Here is a 27,394-nt window from a genome sequence, read left to right on the forward strand (position 1 = left end):
GTAGYTGAGCCCCCGTAGAGAAGTCTTCCCTCACTCCCCCCAAATAAGTTCCATCTCATTTTTGAAGATGTGAAATGAAAGCCCCAGGACCCCAAGAAGCTTTTTCTTCAGTAAATTCAATCTGTAAGTAATGGTCAAAGCCATAAGGAGAGAGAAGCAACATGATCACAGGTGCATTTATCATTGAAACTCCAGAAGCATTTCAACAGTKCTTGGAATAAGCTCAGAGTAGTTTTCAGACCATAGAAACACCACAAATTTTACATCTCCTTTTATTTGACCAATTAAAGCTCATCATCTTCCATCTGTATGACTGCATATCTCAAAAATAAAACCCACAGTGCTTCCATTTAGAATGACATAATTTATTCATATAATTCACAAGTAGTTGGACACTACTGAAAATTCAATTTCAATATGCAAGTGATTTACACAAACATATAATACTAAAATTGATTGTTTCGAAGGTAAAAAATACCATGGGTATGAAATGCCATGGTAGATGCTGTTCAATATACTACACAATCTTAGTGTCAGACATTTACACATTTATATACTTTTTTTCTCCTTTTAAAGTAGTCTGGGAAATTCAGGTGTTTATTGTCTCTAAACCTTCCAATCAGTTATGTCTTTGACTTCTTAGGAACTGAGCTGACAACCAAAGCAACATTTTTAATATTTGAGGGGAAAAAAAAAAGAAAAYTGCTCCCCTGAATTCACCAAGCACGACATGATCAAATCATGTTGCCTTCCAGTATGTGACAAATGCAAACCCCTGTAGATCCAAAAGAACGTGCAGGAACAGAGACTGAGCTTGGTGGTGGTGGTGGTGATGGTGATAGCCTGATACAATTTTTGGCCCCTGCCAGTAYCCAGGTTTGAGTAGTTGCCCTTCAATGAACATATCAGCATTGCCAGATCATTTGGTGCTCATGCAGCTGTGCAGTCAGATTGTAATTGTGCATAAAGTCTTTGCACTGAAGCCTGTATCTCATGAGCCTCAAATGCTGCACTAAGCATATATGGCTGCACAGACAAAATTGGATGCTAATGTGTTGTGTTTGTCTGCATCAGATGCAATTATACACATTATCTTCTAGAGGATCTCCGAACATGTACTTTGCTTGAAATGCCAGGAGTTATCTTAAAACATAAGAAGTTAAAAAGCTTTCACAATACAAGATCCAGCTAATTATTCCACATATACAAAAACACAGCTAGAGAAATACAATTCGATTCTTCAATGCTGAATTATGGGGAAAGTCTAAAAAAATAGAAAAAACTCTGATATCTGGACATTAATTCAGAATGTAACACTGCATAATGCCGCAATATGAGCACCCATTTAAAATGAGAAATCCCCAGCAAGAGAAGCAGAGGGGGATCTAGTATATATGACAAAAACTGATGAATACTGCACCAAAAACATGCATACAATCGCCATGGTCGTTCATTATTCCAGTGATGGTCTAAACAGTGATCTAACACAAGAGTGAGGCAGTGTTTCCAAAGGGGAAAAAAAAAAAAAGTGAAGAACTACATATTGATTAAGCTTTCTGATGCAGCAAAGTGAGGGCACAGAGCCATGTCTGGGTTCTGGAGCTGTTTCAAGATTCGCTTGTGAAATTTCTCCCTGACACGATTGAACTCCATTATGTCCAGCGGGTCCTCTTCAATCCAGAACTTGTGGAATTCATGCATTAAGTAGCCTACAAAAGGGAGAAAGAGAGTATGTGAAGATGTTATATAAAGAAACCTGTAATTAAGGACTACAATGTACAGAGAGCACTGTTTCCCAAACTCTGACACTTAATGAAGCTACAGAGGTCACATCCAACACCTCTGGGACCTCCACTGCAACTCTGCATAGCAACTACCTTAAAGCAAAAGGAATGGTGAGGGTTCATTGCAATAGTGGTGGCATTCCCAGCAGGCACCAAGCTACCAGCCAACCGCTGCTGGTAGCATTTCAGGGAATCAGCTAAATGTATGCTGAAAAAGGCTGACTTGACTCTGGATTATTCCCAACACCACATTTTAGAGAAGCCTTTTACAGAAAATTCACCCACCAGCAGATCTTAGAGATAATTAATACACTAGTAGAACTTCTCCCAGTAAATACTAGAGATCAGTAGGTGGGATGCTGAAGTGTCGATTTGATTGAATGATGCACGCACTACACATTACACTAATCAGTTATAAGAGCAGGGAAAGATGCTACTGAGATTTGAAATAGCTTTTTTTCTTCTCACATATTTCAGCATAAGACTAGCACTTCCCGACAAAAACAGTCAACTGGTAAGTAACTTAACAGTGCCACATTTTTCTGTATTAATACCTTATCCTCAAAGGAAGTTATTTAGTTGCATGTCCATGAACTTGCAAGAAACTTGGTTTAACATTTACTCCTAAGATCCTAGAAAGGCCAATAAGATGATAAGAAGCACCATCTGATTTTGATAAAATACTTCTGTATTAGAAAGAAAACTAGTCATGAAGTGGATTGAATAGACAGGCTTTGATTAAGACCTCTTAAATTCTGTGCCATCTCTGCACTGAAGGGAACCACTGAGGAAAGAAAGGGTTCCATCCATCCCTAGGGCTTCAGAGAACTGGACACAACCTCTCAATCCTAACTCTCGCAGCAGACACCCTACAGAGCCTGATCTTCCTCCTCAAAACAGCAAAGTGCTAAGGCAAATCTGTAGGGAGAAGSATCTGTTGTGAAGCGGGATTGCTTCCATTTATTTCTATTGTATCACAGTTACAAGTATATTTTCAAACCTCTTTCAAATATTTCAAGACTCAGAAGCTATTTCATCCCAAGAGATGTTTCATTCACACGGCAGCTCAATGAAAGCCCTCCAAAGTTACTGTAACAGGTAAAACATTACCTTTACATTTAAATAAATAAATAAATAAATCTGGGACTTGAGCAGTTGCTGTGCTCAGTGTGCTCTGGAGCTGTATAGCTCAGAGCCCTGCCTGTACCATCAGAAAGCAACAGACCTCAAGAACACTCAAGAGCTCGTCAGACTCGAAAGATGCTTTCTAGAAAAAAGCATCCTTCCTCTTTTGTTTCTTATTACTTACTTTTTCTTGTTATTTAAAACAAGTTGAGGTATAGAGAAAGGTCATTTTAGTTTGGGTCAATCTGTTTATTTTTGCTATTGTTTCACTTCTTGGTTTGGATGTGGTATACAGCACACGTGAAAACTGGATCCTAGTTTTCTAGGTACAAGAAAGCCAGACAAGAGTGATAGTATTTGTGCTGTGTCAGCAAGTTTCCAGGATTTGCCAACATTTTTTGTTGCTGTTTTAAGAATGAATGAGAGATGCAAAACTGCAGGAGGACAAGCTAGCTGGGATWCTCCTCGCTGCCTCCTCCCTCTCCCAACTTACAGAAGGTCTGTTGGAAGTGTGTWAGCGTTGGTGCCTCTGGAGCAACGTTGTAGAAATGGGTCTTCAAAGCCCCGCTCACGAGGAGATTGTAGGCAAGGTCTGTTATGTTAATGCCCACAATAGCAAAAGAGTAGCTGTAAGAGAAGAGCAGCAACATTTACAGGTTGTTTGACTTGTTTTCAGCACACGAGAAAAAGCATTGATGATACTGTAGGTATAACTGAAGTGATGCATTAATTCTCTCACTTCTGATAAAATTCCAAAAGGGCAGTAGGGAAAGGGGTGGAAAACATGGCAAAACATTTATCCCATCTCCTTACTATGCTAGTCATAGCCTGTGAAGCAACTAGTCACACTGAGAACAGGAGTCCTCTTACTATGCCAGTCATTTTCTTCCCAAAGGAAATTAGATAATATGGGCAAAAAAAATAGGTAAGAACCTCTATCAAAGCATGTTGAAAACAGAAAAAAAAAGTACAGAGTCATGGAGCAAAATAGTGGCCTGTTAAGAGGATGTATTAACATAGAAAAAAGTTTAGGTACAACAAAAAGAAATCAGAAGTTATTTCTGAATTCATGAGCCTGTTGCATAGAAGACAATGATGGAAAAGGGCAAGTACTCTCTGACAAACAGTCATTTGTCAAGGCAACACGCAGGTCCCACRCTGACATTTAGAGACAGAAGTAAATATGTTATGTAGTGTTTTAATTTTTTTTTAAACAGTTATAATCTATGGATATTTTCCAGTTATAACAACTAAGCAAATGGAAACTTTTTTCTTTTTTAAAAGACCTTGGACATAACACAGAGAAAGCTTCTCCTTACTACAAGACTTCCTCCTATTACTACTTAAAATGACATTTTTCCTATAAACCTAGTTATATGTCTATTTTCAAACACAGTATAAAGTATGTACACTGAAATTTCCTTAAAAATATAACTAGGAAACACTTCCACTCACCTCATCTATGTATAATGTTATCAATAAACAGTTTTATTTGTGGCAGCTTTAAAAAGATGAATTTAAACTTACCCTATTGCCTTATCAAACTTTTTCTTCTCCCATTCAGCTTTACTGAATTGGCTGGAGAGAGAAGAGAGAGTCATTCAGATATGGCCATGAGTTGCTAAATATTTCCTTTTAATTTTTTTTACACTATAATATTAACTGGACACAGACCTTATTTTTTGCCCCATTGGCATGACATTTTACTCTGCTTCTTACTGAATGGACTGGCATAAAAAGCTTGAAAGGGGAGACTTWCCTCCTCTGTGGCAACCCTGATGAAATTCCTCATCATTTACTAAGTTTGTGACTACAAAGTTCTCAATAAAAGTCAGTATTTTTCTATGCTGACCACGAAGATGATCAATCTCAGTTAAATACAAGCTACAGAAAGTACTTAGAATATGAGGTTTCTTTTAATTCATTGAAGAGGATTTTAGCCTTTTGCATTCTCCAGGATGGATGTCACATTAATCACTGGAGACATGAGTCACTTGACACAAACATGAAAAACAGTCCTYCAACGGGAAGTTTATATGTCCAATCAATTGGAGGACACTACAGGAAAAAATAAAGGAACAATCCATACTATTCAGCGCAATAAAGTGTAGCTTTCCAAGGACAGAGAAGGTACCCCTCCTAAAGCAGAATTAATTATGCAACCATTTAGTTAAGTTCACTTTAGATAAGTGAAACTATCGTTGAACAGAAAGTTAAAATAGCTGTGTGATACAACCATCAGTCTAATGTAATTCCAGTCAATAGTGTTTAACTGTAGCTACTTGCATGGAATATGTTGAACAGAAGTCAGTGGCTGCATTTACCCCAGCTAAAAGCAGATAGGAACTGACCCTGAGCTGATCCTGCAGGAATTTTGCTTAAATAAGGTCTAAGCAGTCATTGCAGGTTTAAGACCCCAAATCACAGACAGCTCTATATGAGCACATAATTCTTATGCCATACTTGAGTAACCATAAATATATATTTACACTAAAAATGGTTAACATTATGCAAAGATGCTATTTCACAAACTGTTTTAATTATTAGAGATGCTTGGAGGTTCACACACATCCTCACCTGAATGTAAATATAGACCTTTATATCTCAAATGAGTTAGTCAATGAGAATGTCATATATACTGATTCTCCAAAATCCTTGCCATCTTGGTAAGCTATGGCCTAACATCGATTAAAAACAAACCAACCAACCCCCAATCCCTCCCCTCAAGTCCAACCTCCTCTCCTGCAAAAACCAAAAACCCCACAAAACAAACAACCCTTCCCCCCAACACCCAAACACACCGCACAAACACGTGTTTAATAATAAGCAGCACAGCACATTTGGGACATGGACAAGGAATACAGCTCTACAGAAATAGGAACTACATTGCTCATTATCACATCAGAAGCCTGAAGTGCTGCTAAGCAACCACACAGACAAAAACCCCCACGAAGGCATCGCTAGCAGCACCTATCTTCTGCTGAACTCTCTTAAAAGAGATAGAAATTGCACATGCTCATACACAGCACTCCAGAACAGTCCTTGGTAATCAAACATGTAAATGAAGAACAACTAATGGGGTACCCTGCCTCACAGCCACATCACTGAATATTCAGTGTACTCATTGTTAAAGAAAGAAGTTTAAAAAAAAAATAGAAAACAGAGTAGTTCAGTCTGCCATGCAAGTTTTAAACATTTAATGAAATTTCTTTGCAATTTTCCAAATACAGTTTAAGAGTGGTGAAATCCCTGTTCATTAGCATATATTAATACAAATTATGCTATGGGCAACACAGACCAGCGGGGGCTGCTTGCAGGAAGAGGGTGACTGCTCTAATACTTAAAGGAAACCCCAGGCAAGAATAAACCTGAGGACTAAGTCTTACGCTCAGTCTCTTGGGCTCACATTCACCCCCAAGTCCTCCAAGTGTTTTTTGTTGCAGAATTACCACAGGGAACTCAGCTACAAAACACTGAGATCAAATACTTGGCAGTATTTAGACATGGACCTGCAGAACTAATACCCAACACAAGCAGCAGAAGGGAAAATCTCTTCCAAGGCACCTGATTACTATGGCACTGGTAAAGAGGTAGACCCATGCCAGTTACAGAATGAACTTCCTATAGTATAGTTTACAATACAAGTGTTTGACTTCTTAAAGGTCCCTGTTATTGATCTCTCAGAAGAGAGGTGACTGGAGTAGATAGATTAGACCAACCATTAGCCATGGTAGCCAAAGTGAACAGAATTAGCAGGGTTCTTCAGAGGAGGTAACTTAAAAGCCATCTATGGGAAGAATTCATCAAGTCAGGGTTACAGCTGCTTTGACTTTACTCTCACAGCACAGCCTTTTTCTACAAGAAAGTAAAGATTACCAAGTAGCTGTTACCAGATGAGTCTAAAATATGGTGCTATCCCAAGCATGGCTGATCTTACTCTTTACAGATTATCATATTAACATACATCCAGTGTTGCGCCATCAGCTCATTTGGAGCACTGCAGTGTTTAGAGAAAAGAATGTGGAACTTCTGAGGGCGTTGCRAAGATTTTCAGATTGTAATACGTCACATTGCAGTATGGTTTGATCTTTATTTACATGTAGAGTCTCACAAAACTAAGAGAAAAGAAAAAAAATACCTTATTTCCTTCTTAGTGACTTCCCTTCATTGTGAAAAGACAAAAAGAATTAAAAGAAAAGTAAATAAAAGCTAAAAAAMCTTGAAATTAGAAGTTAAAATAGTTAACACCAAATGATTCAGTATACAAGCTTGCCTCATGGARCTGATCAGCTTTCAGGATCAATACTTAGAAACAGACAGCATGTGGCTATGCCCAAGCATATGCCCAATAAAATAAAACAGCCCCCCCTAAAACATCAGCCCACACAGCATTATCCAGTTAGCTTTTTTTCTACCCTTAAGCAGTACCTGTATTTAGGCTGAAGAGAATCAGAAAGAACCTGCTGAGCTATTCCAGTGTCCCGTTCAGCAAAATACCTGCAGACACATATATGTGGGGGTCACTTGTTAAAGATCAACAACAAAATCGTTCTCGGGTCCTAATGAGCTATCCACAAACACCATGTCCAGCCCTTTAAAAGGCCACTAAACTTGTTAGGCAATATGAACATCATTTAACACATTAAATGCTTTACACTAGCCCCTCCAAAATKAAAGATAAAAGCAGCCCAGGCTCAAGTTAGGAGTAACTTGTCCTATAACTTGTTGATGGATGTGTGCTACCATCTCCCCTTCTAAATTGGCGGCAGAAGACTGGTTTCTTATTACTAGAGTACATTGGCTACTGAGCTCAAGTTAAAGCAGTTCAGACTGCTCAGTTGGGCAGATTTGCAAACCAAACCAAATCATCACAGACTAAAAATAAGTCATAGGAACTTGTCTCTGTGAAAGTTTAAAACAGTCAAGAGCCCAAATCCTTAATTGACTCTCTGCATATTGCTTTATAGCAAAGCTTAATTAAATTCTATATCCTTCAATCTGTAAAAGTAGAAAATACCCCCTTCCCGCCCCATTGGGAGAAGTTATTTTACTAAATGTTTCTAAAGTTACGTAATTATTTGTAGTAGATACAATAGCTGGAAGAAAGAGCAGATCGTAGAAATCAATCTATTCCTAAATCACCAGTCACAAATGTAATACTAAATAACTGGTGTATGCGAGACAGAACATAATAGTTATTTAAACTCACTGCTTAGTTTTGAGCATTGAAATAAACTGAGGGATTAGTTCAACTCCTGAAGTCTACTATCAGTAGCTTCATTTCATACATTTTGTCTAAGAATTCAGAATGAAACGTCAAAAGAAAAAAGCAAAGCAGTAATATAATCCTCCCACCTGTACACTTTTAGGGTATTTTGTTTAGACAGCTAAATATTGGTGAAAATATACTTGTCTTTACTTGTGGGAAGAGTGTGCTAACTTTCACAGAACAGCTAAAAAGGGCTTAGCAAGCTGTATAACCTAGTTATATGAGGAGTACTGAAAAACATACCCCCAGAAGAATAACAAATGCAATGGAAAATATGTCTCTTCTTTGGCTCCTCCCYTGCTTCCCTCCTCCCCCTCTCCTTTTTTTTTTTAATATAGAGTCCCCACTGTTTAGAATTTAGGCCTATAGACTGGTTGAAAAGAATCCATACATAATGTTGCTTCTTACAATATCAGACACAAGCACGTCTATGGAGAGATATACTTACACCAAGTTATACAAGCCCAGGAGACCCATCCCTCTAAAGTCTGTTTTAGGATCATCACCTTGGAAACCAATTTCACACCACTGCTTCGAAATCCGAGCTTTCAATGGCGAATTGGGCTTCAAACATTTCCACAACTAGGAAAATTACAGATAAAATATAATTAAACTTCACACGTTAATATGACCTTCTTCTTAGAAATCCTAAGTTGTCATGTCATATAATTACATTGTTATTCCAGCATCCATCATACATGAATAAATGCAATTCCTGGGGGTGGAGGAGATCCAAAACCACTYGAATGTTGCAGATGTTCCAGCGACAGCCCTAAGGCTCTTCTSACCTTAACTACAACTGTTGCAGAGTTTTGCACAAGGACTTGTTCATGCTTTGTGCATCRGACTAGAATCTGCCTCCACAAGCACCATATCAGAAATAGGCCGGACTTTTGCAGTAAATCACTGACAGGGTGGCAGGCAATCAGCCTTTAATTCTCTTGGGCTCTTCAGCAATCTTTTCTGTGGCATCTTTTGCAAGTCTCTAGAATGGATTACAAATAGGGAGTGCTGACTTGGCTATTGTAGTGATGAAAAGCAAATCAGGGAACAAAACAAGAAAAATAGCCATMTAAAACATGAAGGTGGAACATTCTATTCCAAGTAAGGAGTGAATCATTCATTGATCTTACAGCAACAATAGGGAAAAAGAATAGMTCTAACAAGCCAGATCTTCAGCTGGAATGAATCTACTTAACTGCACTGGCTCAGTAGTTTTAGTTGTTTAAAGATCATGTTGTTAAGCAGCTAAAAGCAGCCTGGACTATCATATTTGGGAAACACATATCTACCTGCATACACACACACCACAGCACAAACTCCCCCTTTCTAAAGGGGAACAAGTAATCAGGTGCTCCTCACRCATTGGTGACTTTGAGTATCAGCAAGCCACTCAAGTCAAAACAGACACTTGTGAGAAAAAAACCCACACACCCTACCAGGGGAAAACCACCTATATTAATACTTTACATGAACATCCCAGAAACTGTATTAAAGTAATTAATTTAGAGAGGCTAAAACTTTTAAATATTTTATCCTTAAGAAGCTCCATAAAGCATTGTGTATTAAATGACATTTGCTATTTCTTTCTTACTCACCCCTTAACAGCAAGTACAGTGTTATTCATCAGGTCAATCACATTAAACTAGTCTTTATCTCTTTCATAAAAACACTCTCCTGATAAAACTAGGTGATAAACATTAAGAATATGAGTTTTCCCTTGCAGAGATCACCTAGCAGAATATCTAGAAAAAATGAAAGTCAGCCAGCCTATTCTTCTCCATACTAATCTAGCATGCCCTAGAAACCAAATCAAATCCCTAGACAAGTCCGTTTTACATAACAATTTGCAAAAGCAAGAACTGTGCTGTAAGCAAGTGCCTAACACACAGATTATATCAGAGGCAGATGAAGATATTGCTATCCTTTTTCAGCATTAAGAATCTTACTGTGCAAGCTGAACTCCCCTCAAAAAACACCCCCACACTCAGTTTGCCTCTTGCTTTCCTTCTCATTCAGCGATGCTTTTAAAGGTCTTGTGCAATTATACAACCCAAGTACCATTTTCAGGAATGTTTAGGGAACTGGATTGCTCAGAGAGCAGCATCAGGGAGAGGATGCCAAGGCAACGCTGTCATCCCCTGTTGCCATGTCACCTGCAGGTCCCCTCCTCCACCTGCTCTACAGATGATGCAGGAAATTCMTTGGGAATCCTTTCCTGTAGCCAAGAGCTCACAGGAGAGCAGCAGCCACTAACCTCATTTCCAGGGTGCAAAAATCCTACATGGATTGTCCTTTGATTACAAACATCCTCACTAGGCAAAATCTGACTGTCCTTTTATTTAAGCTCCCCTCTAACCTTCTAGTTTTGCTTTTTGGCTGCACAGGGGCAGGAATCCAGCAGGATGAGTCTGTTAGCTCCTGTTTGGAGCTTAGATTTGCTCCGGCAGCAGCCCTGGACCACAGCATCCCCATCAAGACTCCTGCATCCCCACAGAGCCATCAGCAGTCAGGGGGATCAAGGCACTCTTGGTGGATGCTAGTGCCTTAGATAAGGAGATCTACAAGTCCCAAAATGCAGAACTTTGTATCAATACTACAGCGTGCTGGGATGGTCTGAAGAGATGTAGTGTTAGATTTCTTTGGAGAGAGAAGAAAAAGGAAGTAGAGACCTGACAACAATTATTCTAGCCATGCTTGTAGCAATTCTAGGCACATACATAYACACACACATCCCTCTAGGTACTTACAGGTCCTCTTTTACCACTTGAGACACCAGTTTTAATAATTATTTGCATCAGTATGAGGTGTATATAAAGGGCTCAGTGGAATTTTTAGAAACATCTGYTAGCACAAATAGAACAAAAAATTGCCACTACAGCACTATAACTTGTGTAAGGTGCTATGCTGCAAGTCTTACTGTGGAACACAGCATCATCACATGCTGTAAAAACAAACTGTGGATGAATAGGATGGAAGCATTTAAARTTTTTAGTATTTATGTGAGGAAAATAATAAATACCAGGTTTTGTTATTATAAGACCCTAAAAAATTCTGCAAGAGTGCAGTCTTTTTAGACAGGCTGATATATTACTACCTATTTAATGCTTCCAGACATTCTTCTGAGGCATCTTGTACTAGTTCTGGTTAGAAAAGCAGTCAGAAGAAATGTGAAGACTTGTTATTAGACCATTTTCCATCTCTTTTRCTCCGTTCTCAGCTTCTTTTTAAGGGAGCTCTCTATTTGTCTCCTTGTTTGCACTTTCCAGGTCTTGTCCAAAAATACTGCCATTTGGACACATCAACAATGCCTTCAGAAATACTAGAAGGCAAGGAAGAATTAAAATAGAAAAACACTCTTATCTTCAAGAAAGGCTTTCTGAAGTGGGATGTAATGCATTTTCCCAGATCACATCCCATAGAGCAGTRAGAGGTAGATGTCCAGCACCTCCACCTCGTCCAACCAACAAGCTTTATGTGGCATGCATTYCTCAGCCATGGAGCAAGCCACTTGCTTGGCAGGTATGGCACCCACACTACCTTCATTCTACATAGGCTAATCTTAAAACAGATAGGCAATGGGGGAAGGTGGAAATATCTGAACATTTTAAGAGGCTTATAAAGCAGACTGGCAGGGTTGGYAAGTGTAGGCGACTCCCCCTGAGTCTTCCATAGGCTCCTACCTTCAGAAGCATTTCTTCATGTTGTGGATTCTCTGAATCATAGGGCTCTCTGCGCAGCTTTTCAACCTCTGCAACCAGGTTTCTGTAGCCCACAATCTGCAGCAGGCAGGCCTGAAGGGACACCCCCAGCCTAAGGTGGTTGGAAGAGGAAGAGAATCAACTCAACCATCTGCAGCTGTGCAACATCACTGCTGTGCTGCTGTGCACATACCCATTCAATTCACAGGAGTAATGCTTCAACAATGAATAGCGTGACAGTATAGTTACTATAAGAGACTTTCCAAAGATCAATATTGCATTAAACATGGTCTTGTGAGTTGTGCAGTCTTACTGCTTAGTAACTTTTTTGAGAAAATAGTTCTGGATTTCTCTTCCCCCCCCACTCCCCGAAGTGAATTCTTTCACTTAAAGGTTTAATATGAGGCTACACAGAAACTCTGGACCTCACTGATTTTTTTTCCCCCTTATTCAAATGGCAGTTTCTCAAACAAAAYCTTGGGATTAGAACTAAAAGATAAAGCTCTCCATGTTGTTTCCATGTCACAAAGCCCATGCAAAGAAGACAAAAACTTGCAGCAATATAGTTCACACATCTGATATTTTGGGGGGAGGGTGCCTCATATGCAAAGAATTCAAATAATGACTCTTGCCAKTATAATGCAGATCAACTTTTAAAATCCCTAATGCATCACTATAAAATCTACCACGTGGCTTCTAATGCTTTAAGTCACTGACTTAGTCTGTTTTAGGTTAAGATTTTCTATTATTAAATACAAGTTAGATCGCATGCAACTGCAAAGTTTTTTGCTTCCAATACAAATTCCTAGGAATATCTGAGTATTTACAGAATACTGTTTTTAAACTTTTAATGTCTGAAAATACCAGAACGCCTACTCAGATTTCTGAGACCACAGGTAGATCTTTATTCTCATTACTCTGTGGAACCCACATATGCACTGATATTAACCTGCCCAGATGCTTCATCTGTTTTGCTTCATATACTCAAATATTTTGTTCATTCTATAATACTGTTAAGCTTTCTGATCCAAAGGATTCTCACTGCTTCTCTTTTGAGATTAATCCACAGAATAAGATATAACATARGGCCATTTTTTTTCTTGCTGTAATTTCATGTTTTTTTGTGGCTAGAACCCTTTTARAATATCTTAAGCAGTGTCTTCCTATTTTGGTGTTCACTTGCTTCACTTGTTACACCCTGCAGTTTTACAGAAAGGTTGCATTAAAAAGAAAGTTGAAATGCCTGACAATGCCAAACCTCAGTCACCATGTTTTTAATTATACACAGTAACCTCCAAGTACTTTAGAGTAGAACACCACAGGCAGTGGGGAAAAAAAGGGCAATTAAATACAAAAAATACGTTCTAAACTGTAGAACATATGCATAAAAGTTACCTGTGCAGTATCAAAAACTAATTCAGAAGCCCATAAAATGTTTTTGCATAGAAAAAAAAATTTCCTCCTCCATTTTTCCATTAACCCTTTGCTCACTTCTCTCCTCCCTAGAGGTGCCAGGCTGGGGAATGGAGTGAGCAGCCGTGGCCCCACATCTCCTTCCTGCCATCTCTGCAGAGCGTGGGCCAGCACACCCACCCCACACAGCTCAGATGCTCACAGAGATGGAGATGAGTCTGGAATTGCAGCATTTCATAGCCTCCTTATGTAGTTAATGGGACCATACATGTCACCCCCTGCTTATTCACCCTACTTTCTCCCTCTGCTGAATATWCCTAGTATTATCCCTCTACTGGGTATGCACATAGCTATCTTTACATAGACAAGGTGAAACTCTTCCAATACTTCCTTCTCTGCAGGTCACCACAACCCATAGCCTGAGGGAACAGCAGGCTAGTTCAGAGAAAACATCCTCAGGATGCTAGTTTAGCTTTGCAGAGATGCTACATTAACAAAAATGACTGCATACATATTCACAGAAGCATATATAGCAATATACATGTCCCTTTGTCCTTATCCTGGGAGATTAAGGCTCTCTTACACAAGGAACAGTCAGCATGTTCGAAAAAGACAGTCAGATGTGGGTTTTCTGATATTTAAATGCAGACAGACCAATGTATTTTGGTTAATTCTAACTAAAGAAATAGCTGATCTGCTTTAATTCAATTTTCTCCCTAAAAGTTTACTATAGAAATAAGTGCCCCACATGGGAAACTATGGGAAACTTCAGCCCCCATGATTAAAGATTCACAGATTTATAATCAATTGGAAAATAGAAGCCATTTAGCAGCAAAATTTGTTGCTGTGCATTCAGTAGCACCCAACTCTTGCCTCAAATTTGGCAAGATATCACTACTTACTCTTGAAATGCGAGCTTTTAAATTAAAAGGTTTGCTGTTAATCACTTCACATTYTCTTAATGCTACAAGATCATACTGGTTTCACCATGTTGTATTGCTTACTCTTGTTTGGATAATTCAAAGGGGTTTTAAAGTACAAACTAATACATGGCTTCCATTAGCTCTGACGTGACAATTTCTTCCCTTCCCAATACACTGTGGCCTTGATAAGAAGCTATGAGTTTCACTACTATGACCACTTGCATTGGTGGTATTTCATCCCTTGGGAAATTACCCCCATAAATCAATGTACCAACAATGTACAGCAATAGGACAGCAAATTCAGGAAGCAACTAAACAGATTCAGGACTTGATGCTTATTATTGTCACKATAAGAGATAATTCATTTTTCTATCAGCTTTCTAGCAGCAAAGCTTAACTTATGGTTTTATACTGAGAGGCAATATTCATCCTCAAATTKTGTACCAAAATAGCTATGGAAAACCCATTCTCCACGGAGCAAGGCACTGTAGAAATCAATAATTCAGATTTGTCTCATAGAGGAGTCGCCAACTTACTGTGGGTTTATATCYGGATTAATCCTTTTCAGCTCCATGATGTCATCTATAGTTTTTTCAATAGCATCAGGGTGAACACTTACTGAAGTTTGCAGCCGCTAAAAGAGAGGTTTTAAACATACATTAGTTCTTATGGAAATATTTTCAATATAAGTTAACAATAGCAAACACTGAAAAGCTTCTGAAAGCTTCCTGAGAGCTTCTACGTTAATCACTCAAGAAAGCCAACTCACTGTATATGGATCTTCCAAATTTTATTCAATACAATCTCCCTACATGAGAATTCAAATTACTTTTCTGTTCCCAAACAATTTTCAATGTATTTCTATGGCAACTTCCAGTGAAGATCATCTGCATTGAGCCTTTGGTCAAGAAAAGAGCTTCAGACCGGCTATTCGGTTACACTGAAGTTACTGGCCTTCATTTGGCATACACTCCAGACACTGTAGGAACACAGCAGGACATTTTCCTTCTTGCAAGTTACTGCCATGTAATGATGATCCTGGAAGCTTGGTATTCAAAAAACCAAAAACAAACAAACAAAACCCAGCACCAAACACACACAAACAAAATACAAAAAACAACACCACCACATAAACGCAAAAAAGCCTTCAAAGATGATAAAAGTAAAGTTTCCTGATGCTGTATCAAAACTAAATGAGTTGAGCTAAAAGCCAAATTTGGAATGCTGAACTATTATTTTGGCTYCTATTATTTTTGCTCCTACTGACGCAAGCCTTCCAACAACATTCATTCTCATGCCAAAGCATGAAATCAATAGTACCTTTCAGTCATTCATACTATTTACTGCTTAATTTACGGGTACTTTGTTTCTGATTAGTGAGAAACATTTAGGTGGACACAACCAGCACTGAAAGGGAGTGAATCAGCAGTCAAAGGGAGAGGCTATTTTTTATTAATGCAAGCAAGAGAAAGGCAGAGAAAAGTCATTTTCACTCTCTAGGTATTGCTGTCTTCACCAACATTATCCATGCTTTAAGGGCAGGGGGAACAGGGCTTATGTGACTGACTTCAGATAACAGAAAGACTGCAATAGGATTGGGAATTAAGACAAAATCACTCCTATTTGCCATGGCCCRTGTCCCCTTGATCCCATCAGTGCCCACCATGTGCCAAACCCTGGAGGACAGGGAACACTCCCTAATTCTGCAAGACCTCCTGTTAGCACAGTCACTGAACTGTCCTTGGTAGAAAGGGCACCTTAGTAGGTGCCCTTTCATGTGAGGTTTGACCGAACTTTAAAGTGATTTTTTAGAGTGAGCACACAGCAGACTGAACACCACAGATGTCACAGGGGGRAAAAAAACAAGTGAAATATGAGGTATTTAACTCACCTTACTTTTCGAGCCCTTCAGTGATGCCTCTGTTAAAAGGTCGAAAGCATTGTGTCAGACACATTAAATTTTTACTGAATTCGCTTAACACTATTTTTTTTTTTAAAGTGAAGTCACCATATTATTAGCACAGGCAAAAAAAAATGCAGAGGCATGCAAAGACCTGAGTATTTTGCAGTTACCTATTTTCATAGTTCTGGCAGCTCCAGGCTTGGTATTGTAACAGATCCTTTGCAACTCACATCGTCCCGTGAGCTTCCTGACCACGAATTTCAGACAGCGCCACAAGCACTTACAGTAGAAGTACAGGCAGACCTGCACAAACATCCTGCCAGAAAGAAGGGAAGCCTGAAAATAAGAGACTTGAGCAGAGGTTGTTTTGACAATGCCACCCTCCTGCCCCAAACAGAAAACATTCCCTTTCTCTAATTCCCATTGCCTAATGATATCCTTAAAGCAAATGCAGCATTCACATAGCTAAACTTTATTCTGATAAGCATTGTCATGCTTTTCAATCATATCCAGTAAAATGCCACATATAAAAAGTCAGGGCTAGAAACACAAAATATATCAAATCGGGAGTTTTGAAAAAAGTATTTCTAGAGAGGGAACAAAAGCCTTATAATAATGGGCTACAGGCCTGTTGCTAATGCTTTGAGAAACAGGTCTGCGAAAGAAGAAAGTCCAGATCATCTAGTAATGGCAGCTGTAGAGGATCTGCAGAGTCACCATGCTCCACTTTTCCAGGCTTCACCTTGACACTCAGCTCTTCCAAACAAAGCGGTGCTTATCCTGACAAACACAAATCCCAACACCAACCYCAGATCCTAAGAACTGAATAGTTCTTCCCAACTAAGGAAAACACAGCTCTTCCCTTAAACAAGGGCCCAGTACCTGTTTAGGGGAAAGCCAGCTCTTCCCTGGTCCAACCTAAGAACTAATTCTGTTCTAAACGATGCTGTATTAGAGATCTCCTTAGGTCCTGCCCAGCCTGGACTAATGCTGAGAAAGCCCAGGAATGCCACACACCTAAACATGTTCAATTTTGAAGCTCGTCAGTGTTGCAGCTGCCCACACCACATGCTACCCCAAATACCTATCACATCCCAAACAGATTCAAGGGCTTTAACTCATTGATGGCACCAAGACAAGAGATTGTGCAAGAAGCATCAAGAGCTCTTGAGGCCAAAACCACATCTCAGAATTACAAAGGTAAATTACAAAGATCCCACGGACCTGATAAGAACATCAGAACAACTTTGATTCATGAACTTCTTAATTAATTGTCAAAAATAGCTTAGCCCATTGTGTATAGCCCATTGTGTATATTACATGCATATCATACTAATTTGTTGACCTTTTTTGCATGTTGCTGACACTTGCAAAGAAAATGTTTGTTAAGCAACTCCATATTATCATTTTTATGGAAATTCACTTGTTATTCTGAAATACCGCATGTTAGATATTCAAATCAGAGTAACTGTAGTAMCGCCAGAAGAGCTCCATTACTTCATAAACAGTCCCAAAAGGTATGTTTGCAACATGATATTCGGGAAAAGGAAGATAAGCAATGTTAATGTCCACACATTAATTTCATCCGCATTACCTAGCTTTAGCTTAATCACTTTTTGAAGGGGAATTTCACTAAGGAAGTAGCATCTAAAGGGAGAGCATCCACACAAGGATTTAACAGGTTTTCAAAGTGCCCATCCTATCTTCACACTTCTASTTAATTTGCTTAACATTCCTGAACTCCTGCATGTCCCCTTTGTCCTTATGGGACAGGAAGCTTCTATTTTAAATAGAAAGTGAAACCGAAAAATAAGGATTCACTCTCACATCTGAATCAAATTTAACTTGGATCAAATCTTACACAGGCAAATAAATTCCAGGYGCTGACAGCTGGAGTTTCTTTCCCATCCCATCATGCTAGAACACGTCACCATAAGGAATTTGCACAAGCTTTAAAACAGGCAATCAACTGCAGTATTAAGAACAAGATCAACTATCAGGAGGTAATTCTGTCATCAGTCAAGCAGCCATTCTTTATGTCTTCCAAAAGGCAGAAATTCCTCATAGGAGCTAACTACCTTAAATAGTGGAGAAAAAAARAACAAAAGAAAACAAAAAACCCCACACAACACAGGCTAATATGGGGTATTTCAGCTTTTACGGTAGAATTCTGRTATTAAACACAACAAAAATCAACAATGAAACACAACAAAATCAACAAAGACCCAGCATCCAAAGACTCAAAATACAACTTCTAACAACCCCTCTGCCTCCTCCGTACGTTCCAGCTCCTTACTCACAAGAAAGGTCTAAAAAAGTACACAGGAAAGGTTAATGCCAAACTAGAATCCGGAGTGTTAGGAAATAACTCTGAGTTTATCACATGTTTTTCAAACACATCCATTTATTCCCAAAGGTTAGGCCATTACTAGATCAATTTGATACCCAGAAAGTTCATTTATATAAAAAGAAGGGAGGAAAGACTCACTTAACCTCACAGTGAGGTTTCAGCTGAAAAGGTTTTCTTCTAGTGAAGAAAACTGCTCCTACCCCCATCACAATTCCCTGTAGAGAGTTCATGCCTGCAGTTAACAGACTTCAAGACTGAAACCTCACTATCCATTCTGTTACACAGAACCTGGTTGCTTACCAAGTCATGAGACACAGATAAAACTCCAGCTTAAAATTCAAGTGCCTTGGAATTATATTCTGTTCCTGTCTTTAGGTCCAAATGATAACTTTGCAGATAAAAGAAAAAAGCTAAATAGCATCTGGTCTTCAACAGTTGCGATAACACTCACCACTAAAGTTTTGCTTCAGCTATTGTTCACAAAAAGTGACTAGTAAAAATATCTACCAAAAACAGTCACTACAACACAGAGAAACACGAGATATGAGTCACCAAAATATACTTAGCAAACTATAACTAATAAAGCAGAGAAGCACTAATTTTGACTAGCAGCTTAGAAAAGGAGGTTTGCCTCTGTGGATACCTGTAAATTTCAACTACTCATCCATCTTAAGCTTATGACAGTTGAAGTCTTCTGCTTATAACATGAATGGTATAAAGTTTTTTTGCAAGTTTGTTTTCAAAAGGGTTGCTCTTTAGAAAAGGGAATTCTTGCTTGCAGAAATCCTGTAATAAAAGCATACTGGTGATTATATAAGATTTAAATAAGGTTTTATTTTAGTAGCTATGCGTTTCAGTTCACCTGATAGAAATAAATCACTGCATATCATTAAAATGAACCCTTACGGATGGTGCTTGAAAAACATGTACCTGATTATGGTAGAGTAACATAAACTTCTAGTTTGTTTTAGGATTCCAAACGTTCTTCCCATCAGACCTCTTCAATAATATTGGCTTTTTTCCTGATTGTTTTAAAAATTTTCTTGGCACAGAAAATGGAGGGTGCTTCACTASTGATTTGTACAGTCATGCAGCTTTTAAGAGCGAGTGAACAACACCACTTCATTTCCTTGGACGAGGTTTAAGAACAGAAGTACAACAAATTAAAAGGTTACTAAGGCACTTGCATGTAACACAGGAAGGAGCTTGTATTAGGACAGGGAAGAGCAGGTACAACAGTACAGATCTGCAGACTTGCGTTTCCGCACACAGTGTGTATTACAAGAGCATCTACTAGCATTTATTCAGAAAAAAACCCAAAATATCATAAGTACTTTATAACATTCCTAATTAACAGAGTTCCCCTGATGAGGGTGCTGCATGGGTGCAGACACAGGCACCCAACCTCCCTCTGCGAACTTGCACTTGCAAACTTCCAAGCGTTGGTAGTAAGCACTCAAGCATAGGAAGCAAACTCCTAGTYCCAGAGAAATGCCAGGATTTTGTTGCCCAAGTAGTAAATACGTCCTTGCTTGCAAGTCTAGAAAAGCCTTGTGAAAATACTATTTAAGGCTAAAAACATATGACTACAGCAGCTTAAAGATACACAGAAACTTGATTCCCTTCTCCGCCCCCCACACACTTAGCTAAGGACAATTAAGGGTTGGTATATGCATTCATTTTTATATCTTTCTTCCTTGTCCYGCTTTCTAACTCTACATCTTCCTTGCTGTGGACTAACTCTAACTCTAACTCTACATCTTCTCTTCTAGTGGACTTCCTATCGTAAATCTTCTGCCACAAGCAGGTTTAGCCAAAAATGGAAATTTGGAGGTAGTACTTTGCCAGGCCTATGAGAAAAGCAGCAATACTGAAAAAAAAAAAAACCCACACACCCCAAAATGGCCACTGGCCTATGTGATCAATAATAGGGTTTGGCAGAGATTCGCAAGACCTCTTCCATAATAGAAGAGAGAAAGGAGGAAACAGGTCTTGCAAATTTGAGGGTCTCTGCAACACCCAGATCTACAGAGATCCCAAAGAACACTGAGCACCATTACTGCACTGCCATCCCCACAGCATGTGCTGCTGACTCAGATAAAGCCTAAGGCAGCAAAAAGCTGAGGTAATTCAGATACTTCTTTGCTTTTGTATGCAACATCAGAGTAAACATTATTTTCTTAATAAGGGGTCTCATGATGTGCTCTTTCCTAGCACAATTGTTGTTGGGGACACTATGGTGAGAATGGCAGACTGCAGTCATTTGAATTCATATTTCTGACAGCAAGACACATTTTCATTTTTATTCAAATGTTACTGACTTTAGCTGGTCTTGTGCAAACAAAAGCAAAGGAGATCAATAGGTTTCCAGARAAACCTGGGACAATTTCTAATGCTTCAGCAAAGGTCGTTCCTTTGGTAAAGGAATGCAAGGTGAAGGAATCCAAGATATACCTGCTAAAAATAGCAAGAAGTATRTATAATATATCTGGGATTATGTTGATATGAAGGGCAGTAGGGCTGAATTCTGTGCGCTTTGTTTTGGAAACTAACAACTCCAACAGTATTGCAATCTTAGTGTTTTTAGAGACAGTAACAGACGGAAGAAAGAGGTAGAATGAAGGAAAACTTAGAAATAGATGATCCAACACCATAAAACTCAATTTAGAGCTGGATCTACCTCTTCCCAAATTCACTGGATCTACATAAATATCTTTTTATTTCTTGTGAATCCCATTTTATGTATTATAGATGCAAGAAATTCATCTGAGTTTTTCTTTAGGGATGTATTCGACTCAGTGAGGAAAAACTCCCAGCCGTCATGAGACATATGGGTAACCCTTTTGCCTCTGCTTAGTGTTCACATCAACATTTCCTTACTGAGAATTCCAATTATGGCTTGAGAAGTCAAGGACATTCTAGTTGTGGATGAGAGCATGACCAAATAGGTGAGTAAGGAAGTGACACTACAGTATTAGAAACTAATTAAGCTGACTATCTCTGGCTTCTGTAATTATTTTGCATACAAGGTCAACCATGAAGTGCTGTACAAATCATCACTTCTGACATGCACATAAGCCTTAGCTCCTTTAAAATAAATAAAAGCATTCTGTGTCTTTTCATATATATGACAACCAAAATTTGAAATCCAATTTATCTATCCACTTAGACACAGAAGTCGCCATAGCAACTAAAGAACATGTAACAGTACTTCTGAAGAGAAGCATTCCACGCTTTCACATTTCTTGCTTTCAAATAACTTCATTTACRTTTTATCTGACGTGACTCCAGTAAGACAGAACTGCATGCTTAAAATCTGTTACGGCTTAGAGACTGTTTTCAGTAGATCAAGGGAAGGTGGCAAGTTTCTAAGATTTACTGAAGAAAAAAAACCAAGTATCTGATGCAGTTAAAATCTTAAATAACAATTTAGAGAAGATGAATAAGTGAAAATCAAAATGGAAGCATCACTGACAAATTTCTTAACATCTACTTACAAAAAAGTGTTGGAGGACTGAGTGTTTCAAAAATAAATACTTTTATTATTTCATAGAGTCCTGTGCAATACTGGGCATGTAGATTATTGGTCAGAAGTGCTGCCCTAGATCTGGGGATTTAGAATTATTCTAATTACTGGATTGACTGACATAAAGTTTCTTCCCACTGGAAAGCAGCCGCTAATGAAAATATATAGATGAAAAGGCAGTGATTAACTTCTGCTACATTATGGATGCCCAAGTCTAGAAGCAACATTCTTAAAAGAATCCGGACTTCCAACTAGTTACCCTTGGTGCAAACACAGGACACTTCCTTAGCTCTTCAGATATGCAGTACAGTCCAGCGAAAGGCAGGACCATGGAAAGTAATCTGGATTAGGACGGATTGCGTAAGCAACTTTATTACTTACTTAGAATTTTTTGATTTTATTCATTCAAGTGCTTTAGGATTTCAGTTTATTAAAGGCAGTCTTACTATCTGGCACCACAATATTCATCTTCTATTTTCTTAGTTACTCTCATTTAATGACTGAACTTTGCGCTAGGAAAGTACTACGAACTCCTTTTAAAGCAAACAAACCAAAAAACRGGAAAAAAAGAGAAGAAAGACAAAACACTTTTATACTTGTGATTTCCTTTTGCAGTTACAGTACAGATGCTGGCTGTCAAAGAGAAGTATCCTGTATTCTCCTTATGAAATACTTCTTGTAATATGTAGAGAAAGGACATTTTCAAGGGAGGGTACCCAAACTCTCCAAAATCCCAAACAGAAGCAATCCTCCCCTGCAAAGCCCTGAAAACTCTAGTAAAAGTATATTCCCTGTTGCACACTACATCTTTAAATGGATATTGGGTGCTGACCTGTTGTCTCATTATGAAGTAATTCATCACAACARAAACAGAAAATGCAACAGGAAATGCTATGCCACTGACCAACCCTCTTGTCATCGAGAGGCTTCTTTTGGACATGCATTTAAATGTGATGAAGAGTGACGGCCAATTTTGGCAAGGTCCCGGGTTGCTACTGTTGGTAACAAACACTGAGGACAGAATATATGTGTAATTGCTTTGTTTCCAGCTGTCATCCAAGTTGGGATGCTAAACATCCTTGCACCTGATCTCCCTGGAGCTCCTAACTTGATTGCTTTTTCACTCGCTAACCTACAACCACATTCAAACATATGCAGCAGAACTTAATGTCAGCAGTAAGTGCTCTTCAAGGCTGACTAAAGTTTATTTCTTAATCTCCCCAGATTTCTTATACACTCACAAAATACAACCAATTGAATAAATAATCAATTGCTTTTCAGAGGCTTAGCTACTCCAGAAAGGCTAATGCTATCAAGACTTCTCAAGGACTAAGATTCAACGTCTTCAGAAAATGAAAATAAGTGGAGGTAGTTTCCTCAGGAGAGCTACAAGAATTTAGCTATCCAGAACAGCAGTCTTTATCCAACATGAAAGAGGGAAAAAAAACAAAAAAAAAAAACCGCTAAGGAGTAAGCAGGTTAGAAGTTGTCAGTAGTTCTGCTTCTCCCCATGGAGGGMGCAGAACTATAGCTGTAAGCTTCTACTCTGTCTGCAGGTGTTGAGAGACCTGTGTATCCAGGACTCATGGAAGACATAGGACCACAGATCTCTATCATAGAGCTAGAGGGGCCAAGCATTCTCTCCTGACAGATGCCTTATCAGGTAAGGCTTAACCTTACCTCAATAAATCCCAGAAACCYTTTTTGTGTGTTGGCAAATAATTGCTTTCAACTTAAGATGTGCATATCCTGATTACAGAGTCTTTATGCATCTAGTTGATACATGAAGAGACAGACCCAGACTGGGGCTGTAATACTCCACAAACCACCTGGGGCAGCCAGGTCATTACAGATGATCAGCCTAAAGACAATGACACTAATATCCATAGCGCCTATAATAATTATTAAAAACAAAAAACCCACCACAATATAAGCAGACAAGGGGAAAAAAGTGACAGATGGTCTATACAGAAGCATATGTTTCAGCTCTCTTGAAGGGAAGATTTTTCCCCATCCAGGCATAACACGATTCCTCTGATTTGCACACAGATTAAGCTCTGTCTTTTTTGTTTCCAGGTTCTAGGGGTGCTAATCTCTCCACTGACTACAGACCAAAGCGGACATTAGCTTTCTACTCTTCTAGTCAGCCTCTGCAAGTCCCATTTACTACCCCTGTTTTGTAGGGAACAATTGCTAGTTACACACAGGAACAAATAATAGGTAAAAATTTCTCCCAAAATACAGCAACATTGCATATCATCTCCAAACATCTTTGCTTTCGTAAGCAGTGCTTTAAGAAAAGCCAGTGAAAAAGACAAAAAGCATTTTGTAAGCACTGTTCAACATGACTGTGTTTCTCCTATTTGCCTCTGACACATCAGACACCAGCGATTTGTGGCTGATTTGATAGATCACTGGCCAGATCCCATATGACACTTACWGCATTCCTTGTTCCCACGAAGAAATGAAAAGGAGATTTTCAATTAGATCTGTCATTTTGCAACAGCTTTAATTAAATGATGAATCTAGCAGAGTAGAAAGTAACCTAGTACGATCTAGTTCACACTTTCCATGTTACTGGTAACAGCTGAAACATTTAAGTCATTGCAGTATAAATATAATCATCAGCTAATTCTGTTGAGAAACATGCAGAAAGTTACCTTAGGAAGTGCTTCATGATGACAGTTTTGCTTGTGTTACTGGAACTGTAATAAATTGATCACTGGTAGCCTCTTCTTTGCAGAAGATAGCAGTACTGTAGAAATAGAATTAAGATGTATTTACTGACAGAGAAAAAGGGGCACTCTGCATTTTTGTGAGTCTGTAAGCTGACCTTGAAGCATCTCTCCCATACATTTTCTTAAGCATTGAAGAAATTTCATGCCAACAAAAAGACAAAAGACTCAGCGTGAGCTCATACTTTGGCCATCCACGTATCTCTCCAAAACCTATAGTTTCTTCCAGAAGCCCAAGTATTGTTACATGTTGGCTACTGGGGCAGCTTCTATACTTAAAAATATCAAAATGACACTTTGTGGTCTTGTACTAGCAGCAGTGGGCACCACATTTCTGAGAAACCAGCCCATTTGCACTATTAAAATATACTGAAAAGCACCGGAAGGCCTTCAAGATCTCACCACTTTTGTTATATAAAAGAAAGCTGCAAGTCTAAGAAACAGAAATTTAACCCTATTGTCTGTGGGATACATCAGCACTACTGAGAAAAAAATGWGAACTAGGGAGGGTAAAAAGATTTATTTCCTTTTTGTTACGTGCAAGTTTCACATTGTGCTCTTGCTTGCTGACAGAAGCAGAACAAGCATTTAAGTTTAGAGGGGAGAGAAACAACAACAAAAAAAAGCTCGCTTGTCAGATTACATTACATAAAAACACAACTTACTAAAAATATATAATCTCTGAACTGTGAGAGCGTCATTCACTGATATTGTTTTTGACTGGCTGAATCATGTTGCTGTCCCCTGAATACAGCTGTAATCGGTGCTAGCTGCAGTGGCACCTGCTCGCAAGGGCACCGGGATGCTCACATCAACCTCCGCTTCATTAACGAACACAGCAGACAGGCTCTCCCTTTTGATACGTCGCAGGCAGCAGYGAGCACACCGAGAATGGAAGACAAAACTGGAGGGGATGTAACCTGCTCCCCTTCTCCAGTCCAGTAATCTGCTGTTCAAAGATACAGTTTGTGAAAGATTCTCATGGCTGAGTCTCAGCTTTTTAGCATCAACCTAAATGAAAAACTTCACTGCAATATCTTGACCCATGAAGGCAGCTGTGTAAGGAACACACCAACCGAGTCAGAAGCTGTTAGAACAGCTCCTTCTAGGTGTTTTGGCCTCAGCCAAAACTCAGCTCCTTTCTGACTCTGATCAAAGAGTGAAAATGATACTTCAAAAAGAAGAAAAGCTGCAGTTCTTTGAATCTCAGAATCATCTCATCCAGGTATGGCACAACAGAAGCCTCAAAACAGCCTCCCTTCAAGAGCTATAATACAATACACTACAGTCTTTTTTTCTCCTCTTAATACTTATTATGAACTTTTATAGTTGAGATAATCATGGTAATGAACATTAGTGAACTCGTTGAAAGGGAAAAAAGAAAAAAATCAAGAGGCTTATGATTTGCCCTTAATTGGCATGTATACAACAGTTGATATCCATGGAGATCAAAAAAAAAAAAAAAAAATCAAGATTTAGCTTCCTGGAAAAACATTTTTTGTCAGAAAATAAATTTCACAACAGCATTTCCATAGCCAGAAAAGTATTCAGTGAAGGTCAGCCTGCTGGCTGCCAGCATGATGGAAGGAAACCTGCGTTTCAATGTTTACATGCTTTCACCCAGATGAAAGCACATCTGTATTTTTCACATCCAAAAAAAAAGGTCCAACTTCAAGCTAGTGCCACATTTTATCATTGAAGGAAACTGGAAGACAAAAATGCATAAACCCACTGCTGARCACATCTAGGAACCAAAGTTTAAGATTTGCTCTTTGAAATGACAAAGGACTCAATTTTTAAGCTCAAGTCTTTGCTCTGTCACCATCCACTTACAGCCTTAGATCTCCCATATGCCAGAGTTCTTCTACTTGAAGGAATTCATCCCATATCACAAATTAGCACCTCCCCCCCCACCATCAACCTTCTGTTTTTTCCCCCAAAAAGCTAGATGAGACTTTCCCATCCTAAGACTATCTGCAGCTTTTCTTGGGTAAGTAGCAATACAGTTGTATACAACAGAAACACAGTTCCAAGTCTGTATGAAAATATGAACAAGCTTTCCTTAAATGAAAATTAACTGTTTTGGAGACAAAGTAGTCAAGAATAAAGCCCTAAAAGTCACATCTTTCTCTGAAGCTGAGAGCTTAGCCCATCTTCAAGAGGGCTGCAGATATTGCTGCAGAGTTGAGGGAGAGTATTGTTTAACACTTGTATATAAGTTGATATATTTCCAGAGCAAAATATAGAACAAGGTAATTTTCTTCACAGTGCTTATTTGCAAGCAAAAGACTCTCCTGACCCGTTAAGGCCTACTGCAAGCATTAAAATCAGAATATAAACCTTTCAAAAGAAATGACAGCCATGTTAAGAGACAAGTCATTAGCACCATTAAGATAGGCAGGCAGAATAGAGGCTGATGTTTGACATTAGYAAAGTCCTAGCACCCAGTCTGAGGGCCCAGCAATACCCAAATATAATCAAATAACTGAAWTCAAATAACTGAATAATATCTGAATAAATCAAATAACGGAAGCATTGGAGATTAGAGTCAAGCAGAGCAAACTGGAGCACGTGCCCTGTGAGAAGCTGGGGAGCTGTGCCTCCTTCAGCCTGCAAAGACAGGTTTGAGGACAACCCAGAGCAGATTCCAGCACTAAGGGGAAGC

The 27,394-nt window shown here is 38.9% G+C and overlaps 1 protein-coding gene across 2 annotated transcripts in view; it reads right to left on the reverse strand.

Annotated features, from left to right (window-relative positions):
- Positions 1–387: 387 nt before the first annotated feature.
- Positions 388–27,394, reverse strand: part of ELMOD1 (ELMO domain containing 1) — a 39,872-nt gene continuing 12,865 nt past the window's right edge. For both annotated transcript variants that reach the window (XM_026035007.1, XM_026035006.1), the window contains exons 2-11: positions 24,655–24,749; positions 16,289–16,434; positions 16,107–16,135; positions 14,752–14,849; positions 11,862–11,991; positions 8,627–8,760; positions 7,338–7,406; positions 4,437–4,487; positions 3,403–3,536; positions 388–1,709 (exon numbers count right to left, since the gene is read on the reverse strand). In XM_026035007.1, the coding sequence (XP_025890792.1) occupies positions 1,537–1,709; positions 3,403–3,536; positions 4,437–4,487; positions 7,338–7,406; positions 8,627–8,760; positions 11,862–11,991; positions 14,752–14,849; positions 16,107–16,135; positions 16,289–16,434; positions 24,655–24,671 (981 nt within the window). In that variant the 5' untranslated portion in view covers positions 24,672–24,749 and the 3' untranslated portion in view covers positions 388–1,536. The remainder of the gene's footprint in view (positions 1,710–3,402; positions 3,537–4,436; positions 4,488–7,337; positions 7,407–8,626; positions 8,761–11,861; positions 11,992–14,751; positions 14,850–16,106; positions 16,136–16,288; positions 16,435–24,654; positions 24,750–27,394) is intronic.

The sequence above is a fragment of the Nothoprocta perdicaria genome, unplaced genomic scaffold, assembly GCF_003342845.1.
Source record: "Nothoprocta perdicaria isolate Ctin4 unplaced genomic scaffold, notPer1 scaffold_155, whole genome shotgun sequence".
NCBI lineage: Eukaryota > Metazoa > Chordata > Aves > Tinamiformes > Tinamidae > Nothoprocta > Nothoprocta perdicaria.